The 20,041-nt window shown below is 39.0% G+C and overlaps 2 protein-coding genes across 7 annotated transcripts in view; both read right to left on the minus strand.

Moving 5' to 3' along the window:
- cab39l (calcium binding protein 39-like) overlaps positions 1-7,950 on the minus strand; it is a 24,410-nt gene extending 16,460 nt beyond the window's left edge. The window contains exon 1 of the mRNA XM_022204925.2: positions 7,713-7,950. The gene's annotated coding sequence lies outside the window, so the exon portion shown is untranslated. The remainder of the gene's footprint in view (positions 1-7,712) is intronic.
- A 1,537-nt stretch (positions 7,951-9,487) lies between these two features.
- Positions 9,488-20,041, minus strand: part of mcf2la (mcf.2 cell line derived transforming sequence-like a) — a 60,980-nt gene continuing 50,426 nt past the window's right edge. For 3 of the 6 annotated variants that reach the window (XM_051942140.1, XM_022204926.2, XM_051942143.1), the window contains 14 exons: positions 19,698-19,790; positions 19,526-19,618; positions 19,320-19,445; positions 18,480-18,701; positions 18,009-18,101; positions 17,835-17,913; positions 17,689-17,755; positions 17,505-17,608; positions 17,248-17,340; positions 16,437-16,511; positions 13,680-13,789; positions 13,389-13,501; positions 11,503-11,606; positions 9,488-11,410 (listed from right to left, as the gene is read on the minus strand). In XM_051942140.1, the coding sequence (XP_051798100.1) occupies positions 11,331-11,410; positions 11,503-11,606; positions 13,389-13,501; positions 13,680-13,789; positions 16,437-16,511; positions 17,248-17,340; positions 17,505-17,608; positions 17,689-17,755; positions 17,835-17,913; positions 18,009-18,101; positions 18,480-18,701; positions 19,320-19,445; positions 19,526-19,618; positions 19,698-19,790 (1,452 nt within the window). In that variant the 3' untranslated portion in view covers positions 9,488-11,330. Of the gene's footprint in view, positions 11,411-11,502; positions 11,607-13,388; positions 13,502-13,679; positions 13,790-14,411; positions 14,487-16,436; positions 16,512-17,247; positions 17,341-17,504; positions 17,609-17,688; positions 17,756-17,834; positions 17,914-18,008; positions 18,102-18,479; positions 18,702-19,319; positions 19,446-19,525; positions 19,619-19,697; positions 19,791-20,041 lie in introns of all 6 variants that reach the window. The other 3 variants (XM_051942144.1, XM_051942141.1, XM_051942142.1) reach the window with 3 other exon arrangements.

Genomic DNA, 20,041 nt, shown 5'->3' on the forward strand with positions numbered 1-20,041 from the left:
CCTACTTAAGACTGACTAAATGTTATGTAATGGAATTAATCGGTGCCCACTGGGCTCGAACACACACAGCTAGCTGCTCGGCTTCAGCCTGATCTAAACACAGAGGTCCCACATCGCCCCAAATGAAAATGCTTCAGCTGCGATCATGTGGGACTAAATGAGCTTTGAATGAAGATATACAGAATAAAGCTAAAGGTTAGCAAGGACGCAGAAGGCAGGAATGACTGAGAGTCTCGTTTTAATAAGATTTGAAGCATAATATGACTCTGAGCCAGACTGAGGTACAACCCTGCAGTGTCAGAACAAGCCCAAAGTAGAATATCAACTGGATTTTATGCACAAAACAATATGCTTTAGGCTTCATTTGCAATCATTTTGTGTTAATTATCATTGTGTATATTCCTGGAACTGCAAAGACTGATTAGTAAAATAACGAGTTAAATAATCGATTGTTGAATTCATCATTTAATCTCAATCTTTGCTCGTAACAACAAAAATACAGTGTCAAATTCATAGCACTCAGCGTGTAGCTCAACAACATGTTCTAACCATGAGCTTGTCAATTAATCAATTATTTGTCCTTAAATTCTGAAAATTGCTCATCAAAGTTTCTGATTTTTTTCTTGACCATTAGTTTAAACCAAAATAAATTCAGTTTACTGTCACAAAAATAAGACAAAAAAAAGCAGAAACTCCTCAGAACTGACTCTCCATTCTGTAGTGTTTGCTTGAAAAAGTGAGTTATTATGTCAGTTGATAAACGTATTGTTTAGCTTCAGCGCCAGCAAACATCCCATGTTCAGGTCTTATCAGATGTCTGTGATGACTTCACAGTGACAAATGTCTTAGCTATGATTAAGAGGGACTAAATGAGCGAAATGACTCAATTTTATGCAGGAAATAAGATGCTTTAATCTCTATTTGTAGCTGTCATGTTGATTCATTTTCTGTTAAGTATCATTGTGTACATTCCTGGGACCGCAAAGACTGATTAGTAAAGTAATGAGTTAATCAATTATAGAACTGATCATTTAATCTCAATCTTGGCTCCTAACAACAACAAAAATACAGATATCAGCGTGCTGTATTCAAATTCATAATATTCAGTGTGTAACTGCGCAACACAATGCATGAAAACACACATATTATAGCTTTTAGCTTCTCAATTAATCAGAATTTCTCATCAAAGTTTCTTATTTTTTCATGACAAGCAGTTTAAACCAAAATATATTCAGTTTGCTGTCATAAAAATGAGACAAAAATGCAGAAAAAAACCTGAAAACTGACTCTCTCCTCTGGGTTGATAAACATATTGTTTAGCTTCAGTGCCAGCTCACGTGTTCAAATCTTATCAGCTGTCTGTGTTGACTTCACGATAGACACCGACTCCTTTCATTCCTCTAAGTACAACAGAATGAAGGTTTCCAGTGGGCGAGCGGCTCATCTTGTGACACATCAAAGTTTCCCGTTTGAACAGAACCCGGCCGCTCGCCTCTTTCCAAACATCCAAAGTAAATTCCTGCGACCTGAGCGGAGATGCGGAGTGACGACATATTCCAGCTGTAAGCAGATTTCTCCTGGATTATCTTTAAGCGCGACCTTTACAGCTGACATGCAGGCTTAATGTAAAAGCACGCATCTGAAAGAAAACGCCCTTCGCTTTCATCTTTGACAGAGCGTCGCTGAACAGAGCATTTTATGTAATTTAAGAGGTTCTATACCGTATGACTGCCTGACTGAAGGTTGTTGTGTAGCTGGTAGATCACAGTACTGCATGTTTTCTTAATATTACTAATAATATCATCGCAAAATCATCTTCTCTGAGAGTAGCAGGTTATTGGTTTCCATGTATACACTATCGTTCAAAAGTTTAGGGTCACCCAGACAATTTACACTTTTATTCATGTGCTAACACAATTGCACAAGGGTTTTCTAATCATCAATGAGCCTTTCAGCACCATTAGCTAACACAATGTAGCATTAGAACACAGGAGTGATGGTTGCTGGAAATGTTCCTCTGTACCCCTATGGAGATATTCCATGAAACATTTCCAGCTAGAATAGTCATTTCCCACATTAACAATATCTATACTTTATTTGTGATTGATTTAATGTTATCTTCATTATACCATCATGATTTATCTGACTAAAAATCCCTGAAGCGTCTCTGGCATCGCATTTTTGTCCAGGTAGACTTGCCGTCGCGCATGCGCAAACGGGCAGTTAATAAGGTAGCGGCAGAACCAAACAACTCAACATGGAAGATGGTAAACAGCGGAGCCGAGTGGTTTATCGGCCGGCCGGTTAAACCCCAATATATTCTTAATTTCTCATAAAACAGTAAATGCTGTTACGTGTTAGAATCGCGCAGAATGACGTCTTTGCGCCGTTTGTCCATAACACGGATCTCTGACTTTCTTCAGTAACGTCCAGGAGTAAACTCCAGCCAGGACACATTACAGGAGTGGGCTGAACCGACAGGTAAGTTTATAACGACGTCATGAAATTAACAATGACTCTACATGTCTCCTGTTTCAGTTAAGAGAAAAAGTTCAGATGATGAACATTACTGTCTGTCTGCAGCTGCTGTCATGATGTCACTCTTAGCTTTACTGTCAGAAAATACTAGAAGGTGACCCAGACCGGAACAGAAAATCATTGTGTTGTTATGGAGGAACGTTAGTGTGGGACTATTTGCGACCCTTATTTATTTAAAACGCAACTCTGTCAAAGAGGACATGTTTTACATCTGAGAAAGGCGCCTCTGGTTTTTATTTTGGTTCAAAAAAATAATGGAGTAGAGAAAATGTCATTTAACGTTAAAGGACATCAGAGGGCTGCACAAATAATGTTTTACAGTGACTTAAAATGTAATAAAACCTACAAGAAATACCAGACCAGATGTATTTCATGGTATTGGATTCTAACATGAACCTTGAAAGGTGTTTAATAAAACCTTAAGTGCAGATATATTCTTTCTTTAGTCTGTAAAATGAAACGAGATTAATATAGATTACAAATGAGCAATATTTAATCAGAATTATTCAAAAAATTAATTCACAGCAACCATGTGATTAATCAGATTAGAAAAAATTAAGAGCACTAATATATATATATATATATATATATATATATATATATATATATATACACTCTGGCTTCCTCCCACAGTCCAAAAACATGCTGAGGTTAATTGGTTACTCTAAATTGTCCGTAGGTGTGAATGTGAATGTGATTGTGTGTCTGTATATGTAGCCCTGTGACAGACTGGTGACCTGTCCAGGGTGTCCCCTGCCTTCACCAGAGTCAGCTGGGATAGACTCCAGCACCCCCCGCGACCCTAATGAGGATAAAGCGATGTATAGAGGATGGATGGATATATATATATAGTTTTAGTTTGTTTTTTTTTTTGCATTTTTTATATTTGGGTTCATTTATATGTATACATATATGTTGTTTTTTGCTCATTTTCATTTTCTAAAGTTGTGTTTATATATGTAATATGTTTGTTAGTTTTATTAAAATTTTTCCTATATTTGAGTTTATATATCAATGTATTTATTTAGTTTTATTTTTTGTTTTATTTAATTTAATTTATTTTTTGCTCATTTTTTCTATATTTGGCTCTTACAGGGATAATTATCACAATCTACGTCAGTTTATTGCCAAAGCGTTTCAGTCCCAAATATCATTTATTAGCATGTTTGACCACTAATAATGTCACAATTAATGCCAGCAGTGGTATCATGGCCTTAATTTTCTTTTTCCTCCACGACCAACTTCAGTTTGTTTACTTCCATTCTTACCAATCAAGTGCATCCTTGATTTCCCATCCATCGCTGTGTTCTGATCTACCTGTTCATGAATGACTAATGCGGTTATATTAGTCTCTCCTGGCCCTGCCCTCATCAAACAGCTCAGCTGCCCTTTTGCAGCATCAGATTACAGTAACAAACACGGTAACGAGTGCAAACTGCATCCGTGGGAGGCTCTGATGACTAATCAGTGTCATTCCAACATAGATGGTGAAGTAGTGATCCGTCACACCTACATGCCATTCAGACAGCAGTGGTAGTGAACCTGGGCTGGGTTTCTCATGGTGAGAATAGAGGCTGTGGATTGACTTTACTCTAAAATGAGTGACTCAGACGCTGCATTCTGCAACATTCAGAGGAAACATCAAATGCAAAAGCCTAATCACTCTCACAGGCTTACGCCGGTGAAGCATCTAGTTCGTTAAGTCAAGAGGGTATTTAACAGGCCTTTTCAACGAGAAACTTCCTCTAATTTCACAGCTTTTCTTCCTGACTGGCTGGAATGCAGAGGTTCATGTTCATTCATGAAAACACACACAACGGGATTTTAGAGCTCACGACGAAGCAACGAGGATATTCAGCCTTTCTAAAATCAAAGACCCACAGGTTGTGCTTTTAACATCTTGAAAAGACCCTCGTTGGCGCCCGGTTCTGCTTTAAACAGAGCAGATTTGTGTCTTTGTTTTCTGCTGCAGCGTCAGCACGTAGCCGGAGAAATGGGAATCTGAGTGTTTGAGCTGATGATGCTGCGTCACGGCCCGCCTCAAGGAGATCCCTGAGGACAAACAGCAGCTCATCAGTCCATTCCCACCACTGATAACGATGTAAAACAACCTCTTCTTTTTATCTTTGAAAGGTGAGCACTACCACCAAAAACTGTCCTCGTGCAGCAGCACTACAACCAGTAACACCTGGCTGATAGAATCCCTGATTTATCCCAGACAGAACGACACACCTGGACTAGAACGTGGGAGTTCTCTTGACTTAACGCTCTGAATCAGTGTCGGACAGGCCTACCAGGATATGGGAGACTACAGGATCTGATCTGGTGTCTGGAATATCAAGGCAAATGGAGGTAACCAGAAGAACACAGCATGCAGCGTAGTGTAGCCTTCAAAATAAAAGCACAGCATCGGGACAGGAGTATGTGGTTTGAAATATTTAGCAAAGAAGGGGAGTAGCAGTATTTTTTTTAAGGTATGTAGTTTATAATTCTGCAGAATATTTTAATATTGCACTGGTGACTTAAAAAAAACAAAAAGGCTGTAAATATCTATTATCAGCATCGTTAGTGAATTTGTCGATTGTTTTTTCAATTTGTCAAATACGTTTTAGTCTCAAAATGCCAGAAAATAGCAAAATAAGTCAAGTGACAGATTATTTTTGCTTTAAAATAGAGCAATAAATTACAAATTTAGTGCTATTTATGATATAAATTGACACAATGAATTAAAATATTACTTAAATATTAATATCTATATAATGCAGTTGCCCAGATTTGACATTCAGATTTTTTTGTACATTTGTGCAAACCAAAAGCCAAAAATCTAAATTATACAGTCATATAAACAGACAAAAAAGAGCAAAAACCTGCTGTACTGCTAAAACATTGTGCTGTAGTAGAACAATAACAAATGCAGGGCTGTCACTCATGAAGCTGTCAATTATTTATGCAGTTTGTCAGACCGTTATTTGGTCTCCAAAGTGCCAGAAAATGGAAAAAAAAATAAGCTGTGGTGACGTTTTCAGATTGCTTGTTTTGTGCATCCACGCATATGAAACGCCTCAGACACTAAGTTTAGTCTTTAAGTCACATTTTTATTATAAAACATTTATTATAATATGAAACAACTGGAAGAAAATAAGTCTAAATGAACCTAATACCTTTTACTATTGTATTTATGCTGTGAATTTATCTGAGTAATTTCTATACGAAGCATTACAAAAGTTCAAAAATTACATAAAATAAAACTTTGTCTCAGTTCAAGACCATACATTGTTAGTAATACGGACATTAATCTGCCTAATTTTGAACTAATGCACCATCCCTATGAGGAATAACATTTTAGTTTTCAGTTTAAATGTAACATTTTGTGTGGATTTTTTCTCTGTTTGCTTGTTTTTTTTGTTATATATTTGTTTTTATTTCAAAGTCAAAAACTGCAAAACACACATCTGAGAAGCAGTAATTAGAGGATGTTTAGGAAAACAGCTAAACAAACAAACATTAACCCAACAAAACTTATACAAACTACAACGGTACCTGAGTATAATCAACTTTACAGCCAAAACCCGGCCGCTTTAGTAATTATGGAAATTAATCTAAGTTGACTAATTTTGAACTAAAGTTATGACCCGACAAAAACATCCATAAAAATACTACAAATTCACTTTTATTTTATTAGCCTCATTTTATGTGTTTTTTTTTTCTGTTTGCCTGTTTTATTACACATTAATTTACTATTTTAAATTGAAAAACAGCAAAACCTTACATTTGAGAAGCTATAATCAGAAGATATTAGGAATTTCAGATAAAAAATGCCTCAAATGAACAAAAAATAACACTAATCCTTCAAAAAATTAGATAAACTACAATTTATTTCTTGTTATATATTCATTTTTAACCTAAAGTTGTGACACTACATTAATATACATGAATTATTTAATTTTATGAGCTTTATTTTATGTGTGTGAGTTTGTTTATTTTTGACCTGTTTTATTACACATTAATTTACTATTTTAAAGAGAAAAACAGCAAAACTTTATATTTGAAAAGCTATAATCAGAAGATATTAGGAATTTCAGATAAAAATGCGTCAAACAAAAATGAACACTAACCCTACAAAAATGACATAAACTACAATTATTTACTTGATGCTCTGTGTTCTGTGAGCGACAGGCTTTATTATTATTTTATTATACTGGATTATTTTATGAGTCTGGGTTTATTTGTTTACATTTTTGTCGATTTGCCTGTTTTATGACACATTTAGTTACTATTTTAAGGTGAAAAACAGCAAAACCTTACATTTCAGAAGCTATAATCAGAAGAGATTAAGAATTTTAGATAGCCAATTACCTCAAACACACAAAAATTAACACTAATCCTACAAAAATAAGATGAACTACATCTTAATAACTATAGAGATTAGCCTGACTTAACTAATTTTTGGCCTCCTACAAAAACAAACAAGAATTATTTTATTTTATGAGCATTATTTTATGTGTGTGGGTTTATTTGTTTATATTTTGTATGTTCGCCTCTTTTATTACACATTTATTAGCTATTCCAAAGTATAAAAAAACAGCAAAATCTTACATTTTAGAAGCTATAATCAGACGATATTTAGTGTTTTTGATTGCTAAACAAACAAAACAATAAAACCTAATAACGACAAGCTATCTTTTCCACTGTTTTGCTTTGAAAGCCGTTATGGGGGGATGAACTGTTGTCATTGACGCTAGCTTGACGCTGCTCGTCTAAAGTAGCATACGAGGGAGGAAAAAGCAAAACAAAAGCAGAAAGACGCACAGTGTAGATGTTGTACCGGAGAATTAAAGAGCCCTTAACGACCGTGTTGAGAGCAGGAAGAGCTTCTGGGCTGTAAACAGCAGTTAGGCCGCAGGAACAGTCCCAGACAATGTGGTTTAACACGGCTACACCCCTCCGTCCAAACTCCCTTTTTGTTTGACAGATTTTCTGAGCTAATCACAGTTTTGTCCGCATCCGTTCAGAAACAACCCGCTTTTAAAAGGACATTAGGGTGGACTCGTGTGGCTCTACGACGGACGTTTCAACGTGTCAGCCCCCGACTAAAGTTACAAAGACTGTCAAGGGCAGTAAATATGTGAACCGCTGGGTTATCTGAAAGCTCTTCGACAGACAGAGAGACTTACAGTGGGGAGATGTTTGGTATCTGGAAACGTCTTCACACCGCTTCTGTCCCGGTTCGCAGCGCAGCCGAGCCTCCCAGAAAAGGCGCTAGCGGTCACGCCAGGGCTGTCGGTTAGCCGGAGAGTCAGCTAAAAGTGCGTGCGATAGATTTTAAAATGTGTGGAATCTGTTAAGAAGGCAGCGCAGAATTCCATCTGGTCGCTCTCCAGTCTGCCCGTCGAGCTGGCGTCGTCGAAACTCGGCAACTTCCGGCGAGAGGCTTCAAAGTAAAACCGCAACGCGACCTCACTATGTCCAATTAATCTTTAAAGAAAGCGACACAATGTTTTATCTTCAACTCAGATAGCCCCGACTAACCGAAATATTTCTGTTATTTATTATTTCGAGCGATAATTTTCCCTATTTTACTCTTTATCACGCTGTCACACGCGTATTTTTGTTTTATTGCGCAAAAGCGTCACTTCCGGTAGCAGTGCGGCTCATGCTCGCCAACTTGGCGGATCTGTATCTTTCCAGCCGCGGCAGAGTCTCGTTCGCATCCTCTCATGTGACGCCCTTCTTACCACCTTGTCACACGTAATTGTGCATTGTGTGTATTAAAATGAGCACAAGAATAATCTATCTCGCCGTAATAACAAATAAAACAACTCTAGTGATCGTTAATTAACCCCTAAGACCGACAAACGGCCAAGGAAACAAGTGAAGGTCGGAGATAGAACTGATTGGAACGCACCCCAGGCCGAATCATGACGGTTTACAGCGGGGGAAGCTGATTGGAGGAGAAATACCACGTGGTTCAAACTACGCTTCTGGTTCATAATAAAGAATGAATAAATAATAAATAAATGAAGGTTGACTGAGTAAACTTATAAAAATTTCAAAACTAACAATAAATTAGTAAGCTAGCAAGTTTGTTATATATATATATGTGTGTGTGTATACATATACATCATATATGTAACAGCATATTTGGAGTCACAGGAGTGCCACAATACAATATGAATCTGTTAAAAAAATCAGGAAATAAATGTGTAAATATAGAGAGGAGTAAATAAGGAATACAAAAGACAAAATTTACCTTTATATTTGCAAATTTATCTCCTGATTTTTAACAGATTTATTTATTCCTCGTTATATTTACACATTTATTTCTTGATTTTTCGTCAAATTTATGCATTTATTCTTTTATTTATTCCCTGATTTTTTAACAGATTCATTTATTTCTCTTTATATTTACACATTTCTTTCTTTTTTTTTTTTTAAGATTTGTCTTTTTGTGGCACTCCTGTGGCTCTGTAAGCATACAGCATCACAGGCAAAGTTAAAAATTTAAAACATGTAAAAGGTAAAGAAAAGTCAAAAAAATATTGATCCAATTAAATCTATCGAAAACAGTGCAGAGATGTTGAATAATAATAATAATAATTTCTACAGAATAATTATAAAATAATTAAAACTAACTGACTAAAACCGCAGGGAAGACAGAAGATAAGAAAACTAAAAAAAGAGAGACATATGGAGGATAAAGTAAACAAAAAGTGGAAAATAACAAATTAGAATTAAGTAAATAAAAGTGCAGACGAGTTTAATAAAAACACAATCAGTTCTGACTTCTTCTTAATAATAATAATAATAAAGAGTATTTTAAAGCAGTGGAAAAAAAGACTGTCTTCAGCATATTTTTAAAAATGGCTACTTATAGTAGTAAATAGGACTTGGAATTCTATAAAATTTAATTTAAAAAAAATACATGAATAAATAAAAACACAAAATCCCATAGAGGAAACCATCTCAGACTTTATTAAAGCTGCTTTATCATTTTACATACAAGTCAGAATTACATATGTACAAATATACACAGATATGTCTCATTATAATACTCTCATATCAACACATACTCAGTAGATTTACAATAGGAAAATAAAAACAGTGGTCGCTGCAATGTGCTGCATAAACAGAAACTAAAAAATAGAACCCTTTCTCATCTCCTCCAGCCTCCGATTTAAGAGTAAAAATAATTCTTTATTGTGGGATCACGATCAGACACCGACAAGTTTAGCGCCCGTGTGTCAGCTTCAGTCAGAGGGCAGAAAATAAACTCTCACGATGTACGACAGGTAGAAATATAGCCTCGTCCGGGAGAGTGATGACACGGAGAGAGAGACAAGGACACTCACAGAGAAACCATGATCATGCTCTTGAGGAAAACCGTGGAGTATCGAGGACACATCTGTACATTTTCTCAGTCTGACAGAACAGAACGAGCCGCAGTTTTAGCTCACGTTTTGACACCGAACAAGGGTCACACAGGTGGGGAAGGATTGTTTTCCACTGTGGGTACAGTAGAAAAGGTGTCATTCAGTGTTGAGTCAGACTTTCTGATTTTTACTCGGCCACATTTTGGTGTCGAGTAAACCAATATTGGCTGGAACACGTCGAGCAGGTCCGGCTTGCGGAGAAGTGGCCACTGTCGCATGCCTGAACGGGGCTGGGACCAAAGAGATGAGGACACAGCAGGCTTCAGGCGACACAAAAAGTGGGCGAACATGCAGAATAATTCCAATAGCGTAAAGATTAACCACCATGATACCCACTCAACCCTGTAAACAGCTTGTAATATAACCAAATCGGGCCTTTTGTGTAAATCTGACATGGCTTTCGAGACTTTCCGCAGGTATGAGCAAAGAACAAACACATAAAAGACGAAGTGCAGTCGACACAGGCAGGTATGCGGTCACACCTGCCTGACCACGCGACTTCTTGGGCTTCCTGAGAGGTAAAAATCCAGAGCAGTTCAGAGGCGAGTTACATAATTCATAACAAAGAGGTTCAAGAGTTGTCCGAGCTGCCACTCTTTGCGTAAGCGCTTCGTACAGACACTAAGTTGGAGAAGTGCAAGCAACACCCGACCTGCCAGGCTGTGCTGTTGGTGACATTCACCTGGCGGTTCTGTGTTTTTAAAAGAACAGGCTTGAAAGGAAGCTCGTGGGAACGTTACAGGAGGAATACAGCATTCCTGAAAGAGGGGGGGAATAGAAAGACCAACTAGTTTGACACCCATGTACAGCAAAGGCTTACAGCAACATGCCCCGGACATTCGACCTGCTCAGTTTCGCTCCAAGACGCATCGAAAACGTTTTTCTCGTTGCAGCCGCCTGCTACTTTTCACAGTGTACAATCAGCGTCTGACACTAAAGACGGTGCATCGTGTGAAATACCTGTCCGATGCTATCTGCGGATGTTTCACACAAGAATCTGTCGCCGTGCCGCGATGTTGTCGACACCGGCAGTCGTTTCTTTTTGCGCAGATCTTCTCGGAATTGTCCATTTTTAATGCTACATACTCACAATTAATAAATGAAGTTGTTGAGAGTTTGAAAGAAGGCCTGACAGGAGGTGGCTGATCCCTGATGTTTTCTATTCAAATGTGCTTAAATTCAACCAAGACGGAGAGTTTTTGTTTTGACATTTGGCTGAAAAGTGATTGTTGTTTGGAGCCGACATAGTGTGAGGGTTTTTTTCTGTGTGAATGGGAGAAAATAAAGGATCATTTCAGTTCCTGTCAGATCAGCTTTCCATCTAGAAATGGATTTAGGTCGGGGTCTGGACAGTGTTCAGGGTCAGGGTTTGATGTCGGAGTAGCTGGTGTAGGTCTCACTGCAGCTGGAAGAAGTGCTGAGGTTCCCAGAGACGCTGCCATCTGCAGGACAAACACAGAAACAGCAGCGGTGGTGGCTTTAGAACTGCCGGAATGAGCCCAAAATGTCTCTGCTTATTGATGAATGAACCAACCTGAGCTGCTGAGTGATTGCGACGACTTGGACTCTGAGATGAGGCTGAGGAGGTTTGCTGCTGCCACCCAGCCTTCCTTACTGCTGCGGAGGTTCTTCACAAACCTGCAAGAGGTCAAACTGACTTTACCCACTGCTGTTATTACTCTGGGACGACAGTTTTGCAATACGACCCATTAAAAGCAGGATACAGATGGAAAGACAAGACTTCTGAGTTGCTTTCTGGAAAAAAAGTATTCAAAAGAATCACTACAGCAATGTTGAAAGACTCTATTACAAGTAAGAGTCCTGCATGAAAAATCCTCCTTAATACAAAGTATTAGCAACGAATTGTAATTAAAGTAGTAAAGTAAAAGTACTCGTTTAGTCCGAGTGACTTGCTTATGCAGATGACCTCATTGCATTATTAATAGTTGGAAAACATAAAATGAGTCAATGAGACAAGTAATTATCATATAAAGACACAAAATAATGACAAGAAGTTGCAAAATTACCACGAAACACCTAAAATAACCACAAATAGACTGTAAACGGCCACAAAGGGGTGCAAAATGACCACAAAAATGCACAAAATGACCACAAAAACACCTAAAATGGCCAGAAAACGGACTGAAAATGACGAAAAATAAACAAAATGACCACAAAAACACCTAAAATGGCCACAAAACGGACTGAAAATGACCGAAAACGAAACAAAATGAGCACAAAGACACAAAACAATTACAAAAAGACACATGACCACAACAATATGCACAAAATGTTCGCAGAAAACCACAAAATGACTCAGGCCCCATCCACAGGAAGACAAACCGAGGTCTAAACGCATAAATTTCTTGCCGAATCTGCGTATCATCCACACGAAGACGGCGTTTTGGGGGTCTGTAAATGATCATTTTTGAAACCAGGTTCCAGAGCGGAAAGATTTTGAAACGGCGTATACGCAGCTCCGTGTTTACTGGCTCTCCGCTACTTTTCAGATACGCTTGCGTCATGGTTTCGTATCTTCATTGACACGCATGCGCAGTTTCTTAACTTCACTGACACGCATGCGCCACACGCGGCAACAATGGCGGCGTACAGTGTAGCAAATGTGCTGATGAAGCTAGTGACCCTACTATCCCTGTTGCAGCAAAATCTCCTTCTTCTCAATCACCACCGAGTTGAACAAACAATTATCGAGGACACATTACGGCACTTTATGGACGCACCCCGGCTTGGTCTCTGTTTACAACTTTTGCCACAAGTGCGCATGCCCACTGGTTTTTCTTCTGTTTGCGTGTTTCCGTCATATTGTTACAGCGCCCCTAGAGGTCTGGCATGTGTTTTACAGCGTTTCCATGCGTATCGAGTGCGTTCATGTAGACGCACACATTTCCTGAGACGCCTTCGTCTTTACGGCGATCGTTTTTGAAACTGTTAAGCGTTTAGTCTTCGTGTGGATGGGGCCTCAGTGAGACAGATAATTATCATATAAAGACGCAAAATGACAAGAGACACACAAAATGACCACAAAATGCACAAAAGGAGTGAAATATTGAATATTTATCAAATTGGAGCCATGTGAGAAATTCGTACGATGCCAAAAAGTTCGAAAACATTCAGTCAACTCTTCCTCTTTAAAGTAACTAAAGCTGTAGTGGAGTATAAAGTAACTATAAGAAAAGGGAAATACTCAAGTAAAGTACCTCAATATTGTACTTGAGTAAATGTATTTAATTACTTTCCACCATTCGTGATAGCATGAAGTAAGGTGGTTTGATGTCTGCGTAGATTTCACTCTTTCTCGGTTGACTTTCCGAACCAAACAGAAAAATGTTTTGGTCCTCTAACAATCAAATAAGTTCTTTCCCACTTTAGATTTTTGACAGAAAACATACAGGTTCTTACCACTGTCCCTCCTCTCCTTCTCTGATTAGCTGAACCACGTCTCCGCTCTTGACGGACAGCTCTTGAGGTCCCGCCTTCTCGCAGTCCGCCACCACTGTGTACTTTCCTGGAACCTTTAGGGGATCAGAGATCACCAAAGTCAAAGGAGTCATGCCGGCATAATCAGGTATTTTGATCATTTCGTAATCACCACTCAAAGATATGACGACGTGATGTCAAACGTGTAGCCAATCATCACTTTTGTAGCAGCTTCAGCAGCAGAATCTTATCAAGGAAACTGTTCAGTCTCACCAGCTTCTTCCCGACTTCATCCTCGGTGTCGGAGTTCATGGGATCCTCGCCGCTGGAGTATCCGTCGTTCTCTTCTGAGGCATCCACGGAGAGAGACGCCTTGTTCCAGCCTGGAGGAAGGAAAGCCAAAAAAAAGGTAGAGAAAAACGAGAGAGAGGAAGCAGATGCTTAGAGAAAAGGCAAAGGATGGGATTGAATCACGAACGCTTCATGCGGCATCAAACATAGAAAAAGTGGATGATCATGGTTGGGAAAGACTACATGTGGATGCCACAGTCGTACATAAATCTCCCATTAGGAGCACAAAACCACCAGAAACACTCCAAATCGATCCGTTTGCACACTGAAAGGCTCAAAGGTCAGCCCCAACTCCAACAGAAGATCAGTGTTGACAGATCCCAGCCAAAGAAACACAGCGATAGAAGAGATTTGAAGTTTTTCACAACACCCCAAAGCACCCGATAGGAGAAGAAGAATGATTGATTCGAGGTAGAGCAGGTAAAATATAGTCATTTAGCCTAAAATTGAGACTTAAAATCTTCCATTTTAAAGCAGAACTGCCGTCCAGATGATTTCCAGTTTAAATATGTCCCCTCAGTAAGACAGAAGGAGTCAATACGAGGCTAAATGACTTAAAGTAACGGGGATATTCTGCTGCACTTTACCTCTAAAATCAATCATGACCACCACAAACAACACCCACTGTGAGCGATCCTCAGAGCAGCTCTGTACCTCGCCGTTTGCTCTGTAACAGACTAGACGTGCTCATCCATTTCACTCTGCTCAGACTGACTTGGGGAGTCGGTTCTAGAGGGAACAAACGGCCGGCCGGTCAGTGATAGCCGGGCGCTGACATTTCAGAAGTTCACTTTGTGCTCGAAAATGTGACCGAACTCTGTCAGAAAGAGCCACAGATTCTCCACAAAACACAAGACTTGTTATCCACACTGGAAAAAATGCCCCTCTCAAAACAAGAAAAAATTACTTATTTCAAGGAACTTTTACCTTGAACTAAGTGAAAAAAATCTGCCAATAGAACAAGTGAAAAATGGCTTGGTGAGATTTCTTGAAATAAGATGTGATATTTAGAATATTGAGATCTTAAAATTAGCTGGGAAAACTTATTTTAAGCTTTATTTTACCAGGATTGTCTAGCTTAGGTGTCTTAACCCTCCTGCTGTCCTCATTTGCGTCACCAAAAAACATTGTTCCATTGTCTGAAAAAAATCAAAACAATTCAGCAAAAATTTCCCAAATTCATAAAAAAATTTGCAAAATCTTCAGGAAGTCAATTCCATAAAAGTTTCATTTAAAAAAAAAAAAAAATCCCAAATTTGGCAAGAAATAAAAAATAAAAAAAATCTAAAAATTGTAAATATTTCCAAAAAAATGAATAAAATCTTACAAAAAAATCCTAAAAATATCTAAAGTGATTGCATCTATATCGGTAAAACTTATAACATTTTATTTAAGAACATTCGGGGAAAAAAATTCAGCAAAATTCACTGGATTTAGGTTGATTTTTTTTCCGAATGTTCTTAAAGAAACATTTTTCTTAATATTTCTTTTTTTCCACCAAAACAATTTCAAAAATTTCCCCTAAAATTTTTAAAATGTGGAAGTTTTATATATATCTTTTTTAAACTTTAAACTGGTCATTTTGACCCGCAGGACAACATTAGGGTTAAACTTATTTTCAACTTTCTTGTGAAATTCATCTCAAAACAAGATAACTTAAAGATTGTTTGACGAATGACTTAACAAGATATTTAAGATGCATTGTCTTAAAACAAGTCCCTCCATCCACTGGAATGCCACTTGTTAAGTGAATTAATCTTAAATCAAGTGGGAGGAGACATTTTGACTAAAAATAAGACAAATAGACTTCATAAGATTTGGAGTTTTTGCAGCGCACACATGATGATGATGATGATAGTGACCTGTGGATGAAGGTTAAAATGGTACAGTTGACAAAACAGACAATATGTCACGGAGCATCTGCATGTTTCAGAAGTATTTAATTAGTCTAAATGTGTATACGTTGGATTCAGATGGCACTGGATTAGAGGATCATAATGAAAAACCGTCATGGTTCCATTTTAAGCCGTTTAGATCGCTGATTGAACGACTGCAGATGGTCTGTATGAGCGCACGTGGAAAACGTAGTGAACAAAGTGATGAAGGGTGTCGATCCTGAACGGTTTCATGTCTACTTTCAGTCTTCTATATGTGAGACATACACTTAGATATTTATATATACAGTGCCGTGACAAAGTGTTTTCTCCCTTTGTTGGAGCTTTTTGAGATCTTCTGGCTCACTTCATTTTGTCAGACAGGTTCTACTTATGTGATTTCTTGATTGAACCGCTCTGGAGGTCATCATTCTTGGGTGCGATAAGTGAAACTGAACTCGCTTTCGAAAAATATGTGATTAGCTACAGTTAATTCATGATGTAACAAGGGGGGGCAATTACTTTTTCTCATAAGTTTGGACAGCTTTTTTTCCCTTAAGACATTAAAAACATCATTTAACCTGGTAAAACTCACTGCTGCAGTGAGCTAATTTTTGCTATTTTTATAAATATATTTGGGTCTTAATGGGTTAAACATTAAAGTGGGGAAAATATGCAGAAAAAATAAGAATTTGAGATGGGGGTAAATACTTTTTCACTGCTCTGTATATATTAAATCTACGTGGATTCAGTGATGAGGGATGGAAAAATGAATGATGGGCTCTAAAGTGGTAAGTAAATATACCTTTAAACCCAAACGGCGTTGGGTCACTCTTGACCAAGTGGCGTTTGGAGCTGTGCTCAGGGCTCAGAGCTGAGCCTGGACACAGGAGGGAAGAGGAGGAAGAAGAGGAGAGACGTGAGGGAGGAAGAGCTAACTTTGACCCCCAGTTTTTGAATCAAAACAGACAAAAAAAAAATTGATCATTTCTGCCAGCCTTGAAATTGAGAAAGGTGTATTTGCCCTCCCTTTAATGCATCCTGGTAAATATGAAGGTATTATTGGAGCAAAAAAAGAGAACATGTGACAATGGAATAAGTAATTGTAGTAAACCTAAAGTGGCAGAAAAAACACTTAAAGATGCATTTTCTCACTTTATTTACTGCAGCTGGACAAATGCTGAAACTTGAGAAAATCTGCACACCTATTTATCAGAAATACTATTTTATTTTTATCTATTTCTGGCACAAAGACACGTCAGTAACTTTTTGAATCTGCTGCAAAGAGATCTGCTTCAATAATAAATTCATGCAGGATGCAGTAAATGATTTATTCTCCATTGAAGGCCTGGTGCATTGGGTTCATGAGGTCGTTGTAATGTTCCAATTTCACCACCAGGAGGCAGGAGTCTCCAACATAAAACCAGAATCGTGTGCACCACATCAGACCCTAAATCTGGTTAGTCTAATCATCAACTAGTGGCTAAAATGTAGTTTAACTCAGTACAGTCAGTTAAAACCAAACCAAATAAGGCTGTAGCTGCTAAATTTAATGTTTTTTACTGTTTCCGAATTCAACTTTTCATACATTTTCTCGTGGTGAGCCTCTGTGTTACCTTTGGGACTCTTGAGATTGCTGAAGCCCTGTAAAGTAAAACGCTTTTTAGCCACTGAGGACCTGTCAGTGGTGGGACTGGTCACCGCTTCATCTGGAGGGGATGGATTTAAAGTGAGAAGGAGTGGAAAAGACACGATCATGAGAAGACAGAGAGAAGGAGAGAGCGATGGCGGTGGTGAAGAAAAGAGGAGTCCACGTTAGGGAGAGTTCAGCATAGATCATTTTCTCTGAGGACGCTGCATTAACTTCCTTCACCTTTGTGTTTGGGCGAGGACGAGGAGACATCGGAGGTGGGACTCGGCTCTGCCTTCTTCTCCTCCTGCTTCCTCTGGTTCTTCTGATTGCTGCTACGAAACGGGCTGGAAAACAGAAGAAGAAAACATTACAACAAATGACGTCCCACCCAACTTCGTCCTTATCTCCATGGAACGCCACCAACCTGAGGGAGATGGAGCTGTTGTTGCTGGTGTGAACCGGGGAGTCGGAGCTTTTCTGCTGGCTGGCGTCTAAACACACAACGGTTTATTAAAATCACAAGCATTTAAACCGTGCAAAAGACACAAGAAGACTCTGTTTCTACAGTACCTCTGCAGGCTTTGAGCTGCTGGGTCAGAACTTTGCGGATCTCGTTCACCCACGCTGTTTTAATCTCAGGTGTTGGAGCCTAGGTGGAAAAAAACAGCAACAGTCGTTTATTTCTTCACATCTTTTCCAGCTGCATAGGAGGATTTGTAAAAGCTACGAAGCTGAGTGGATTACCTGGACGATAAAAACTTCTTCTCTGGAGTTACACCAAATCTCAAACTTCTTGTTGTCTCCTTTGGCGTTCTCTGTGATGCCCACCGCACTCATCTGAGAGAGGAACAAAAAGAGGAAGCTTAGAAACATGGACTTTGTCTTAGGGATCGACTGATATCGACCGTTATTTTAAAAAATGCTGCATTTCCGACAATGCCATATGGGGGAATGAGCGGCCTTGGAGGAGTACTGTGCTCTCTGACAGCTCATACATGGCTGCCTACTAATTTAGCTGCTAGCTGCTAGCTGTTAGCATAGCATTAACCACTGTGAGAGGTTGCGGCACCGGCTTCTGTTTGTTGTTTAGTTTTTGCAGCTTCCACTTGAGAGACATTTCTGAGATGCTGAGACAGAATATTGGCTACGATAATGTGTCTATCCCTACTTTATACGACTATGAACGGCCTTTAAACGTGGCCGGTGTGAGCTTACGCTGAGGGAATGTTTGAAGCTGTACGACGGAGCTTTCTCGTAGCCTTCCCCGTTCTCCTCCCTCCTCTTGCAGAAGAGCAGGGCCTTCTCGTGCAAGAATAGGTGCCTCTGCATGGGCTTAAACCTGGCCAGGTCCTTGACCTTGGCGTGACCTTTCTTATGTTCCGTCCACACGCTGAAGGAGCCCTGCATCAGCAGACGACCCAGCTCGGACAGGTTCCCCTAAAAAGAAGGAAAACATAGATGCATAATTCTGGTTTTCATTGAAGAAGTACCTAGAGCAGTACCCACGCTGCATAGGCTGCTCCGTCCTCCTGAGACCCAGCCCACTCATTTATGTCCTCTGTACTGGACATTTCTTTTTGATCTGTATCTTTTGACACTTGTCATTTGAGCTACCCTGATGAATCCTGATGTGCTTATTAGAGGACATTTAAGCATGGAGTCCTGGCTGAGAAGTTTTTAGGGGTTTAGCCAACATTCGAAGAGGGACTTTAAGTATATCTTGGCGAAGGAAGACAAAATATAGCCATCTGCTTCTGTTTTCTCAAGTGTTTTACATAAATTTACTTGTTTTAGACATCCTCCAAACAGCTGTGGAAACATTTTCAACCCTTTGACGCACAACATTGGTCAAAAATGACCCATATTCAATGTAAAATGGGTATTTTTTTGACCCATGTTGTGCATAAAAGGGTTAATCATAGAGTGGTAACGTGTTCTCAAGTTGTGGTTTTCTCTTTCTCGGTTGCTTTCATGCACATCTGATAAACACAGTCAATCTCTTTTGGCCTTGAATTGTGCATTTTGGTTGCATGGCTGCAGTGTAACTTCTCTGACCTCGTATCCTGTGATGGCAATGAGATGCATGGAGTCGTTTACAGCTTTCAGGATACCCAGGATGGAGGAGAGAGCTTCCTGGAGGTCATCACAACCATCACAGCCTTTACTGTACTTCAGCAACTCCTGTAGATGATAGTGGAGAAAGTGAGAGTTGCCTGTCTTACATAACAGATTTATAAATGTTCATGGAATACAATGCCCACCTTTAGCAGTAGCTGGTACTTGGTGATTCTCTGGACGGGTTTTAGGAGGTAGGAGTCCAAACCAAGTTTATGCTCCAGCTTCTTCTGGCACTCCTGGTTGACAAAACATAAACCAGTCACTTAGAACATGTTTTTCCTTTGAGTCACGTGTTGTCAGAGCTACGAGGCTAACCTGGAAGAAGGCACAGTCCGAGCACTGTCTCCACAAGCTCTCAGAGCGAGGTTTGTTCTGGCAGTACGCCTCGTAGATCTGCAGGTCCTTCATCTGCAGGGACAACAAAAGCGGCGTCAACAGTCGAAGTTTTGAGTCATTTTGGGCAATTTTCTTGTCAATTTCAACAAGTTTTATGTCAGCTTGGATCTTTTAACGTCATTTTGGATCACTTTTGTGTCTTTGGGATAATTTTGAAGTCAAATTTCATGTGTTTCTGGACTTATTTTCTGTAATTACGGATCATGTTGAAGTCATTCTGAACAATTTTTGAGACAATTTTTGAGTCATTTTGGGCAATTTTC

This window comes from Acanthochromis polyacanthus, chromosome 22 (genome assembly GCF_021347895.1).
Source record: "Acanthochromis polyacanthus isolate Apoly-LR-REF ecotype Palm Island chromosome 22, KAUST_Apoly_ChrSc, whole genome shotgun sequence".
NCBI classification, from domain to species: Eukaryota; Metazoa; Chordata; class Actinopteri; family Pomacentridae; genus Acanthochromis; species Acanthochromis polyacanthus.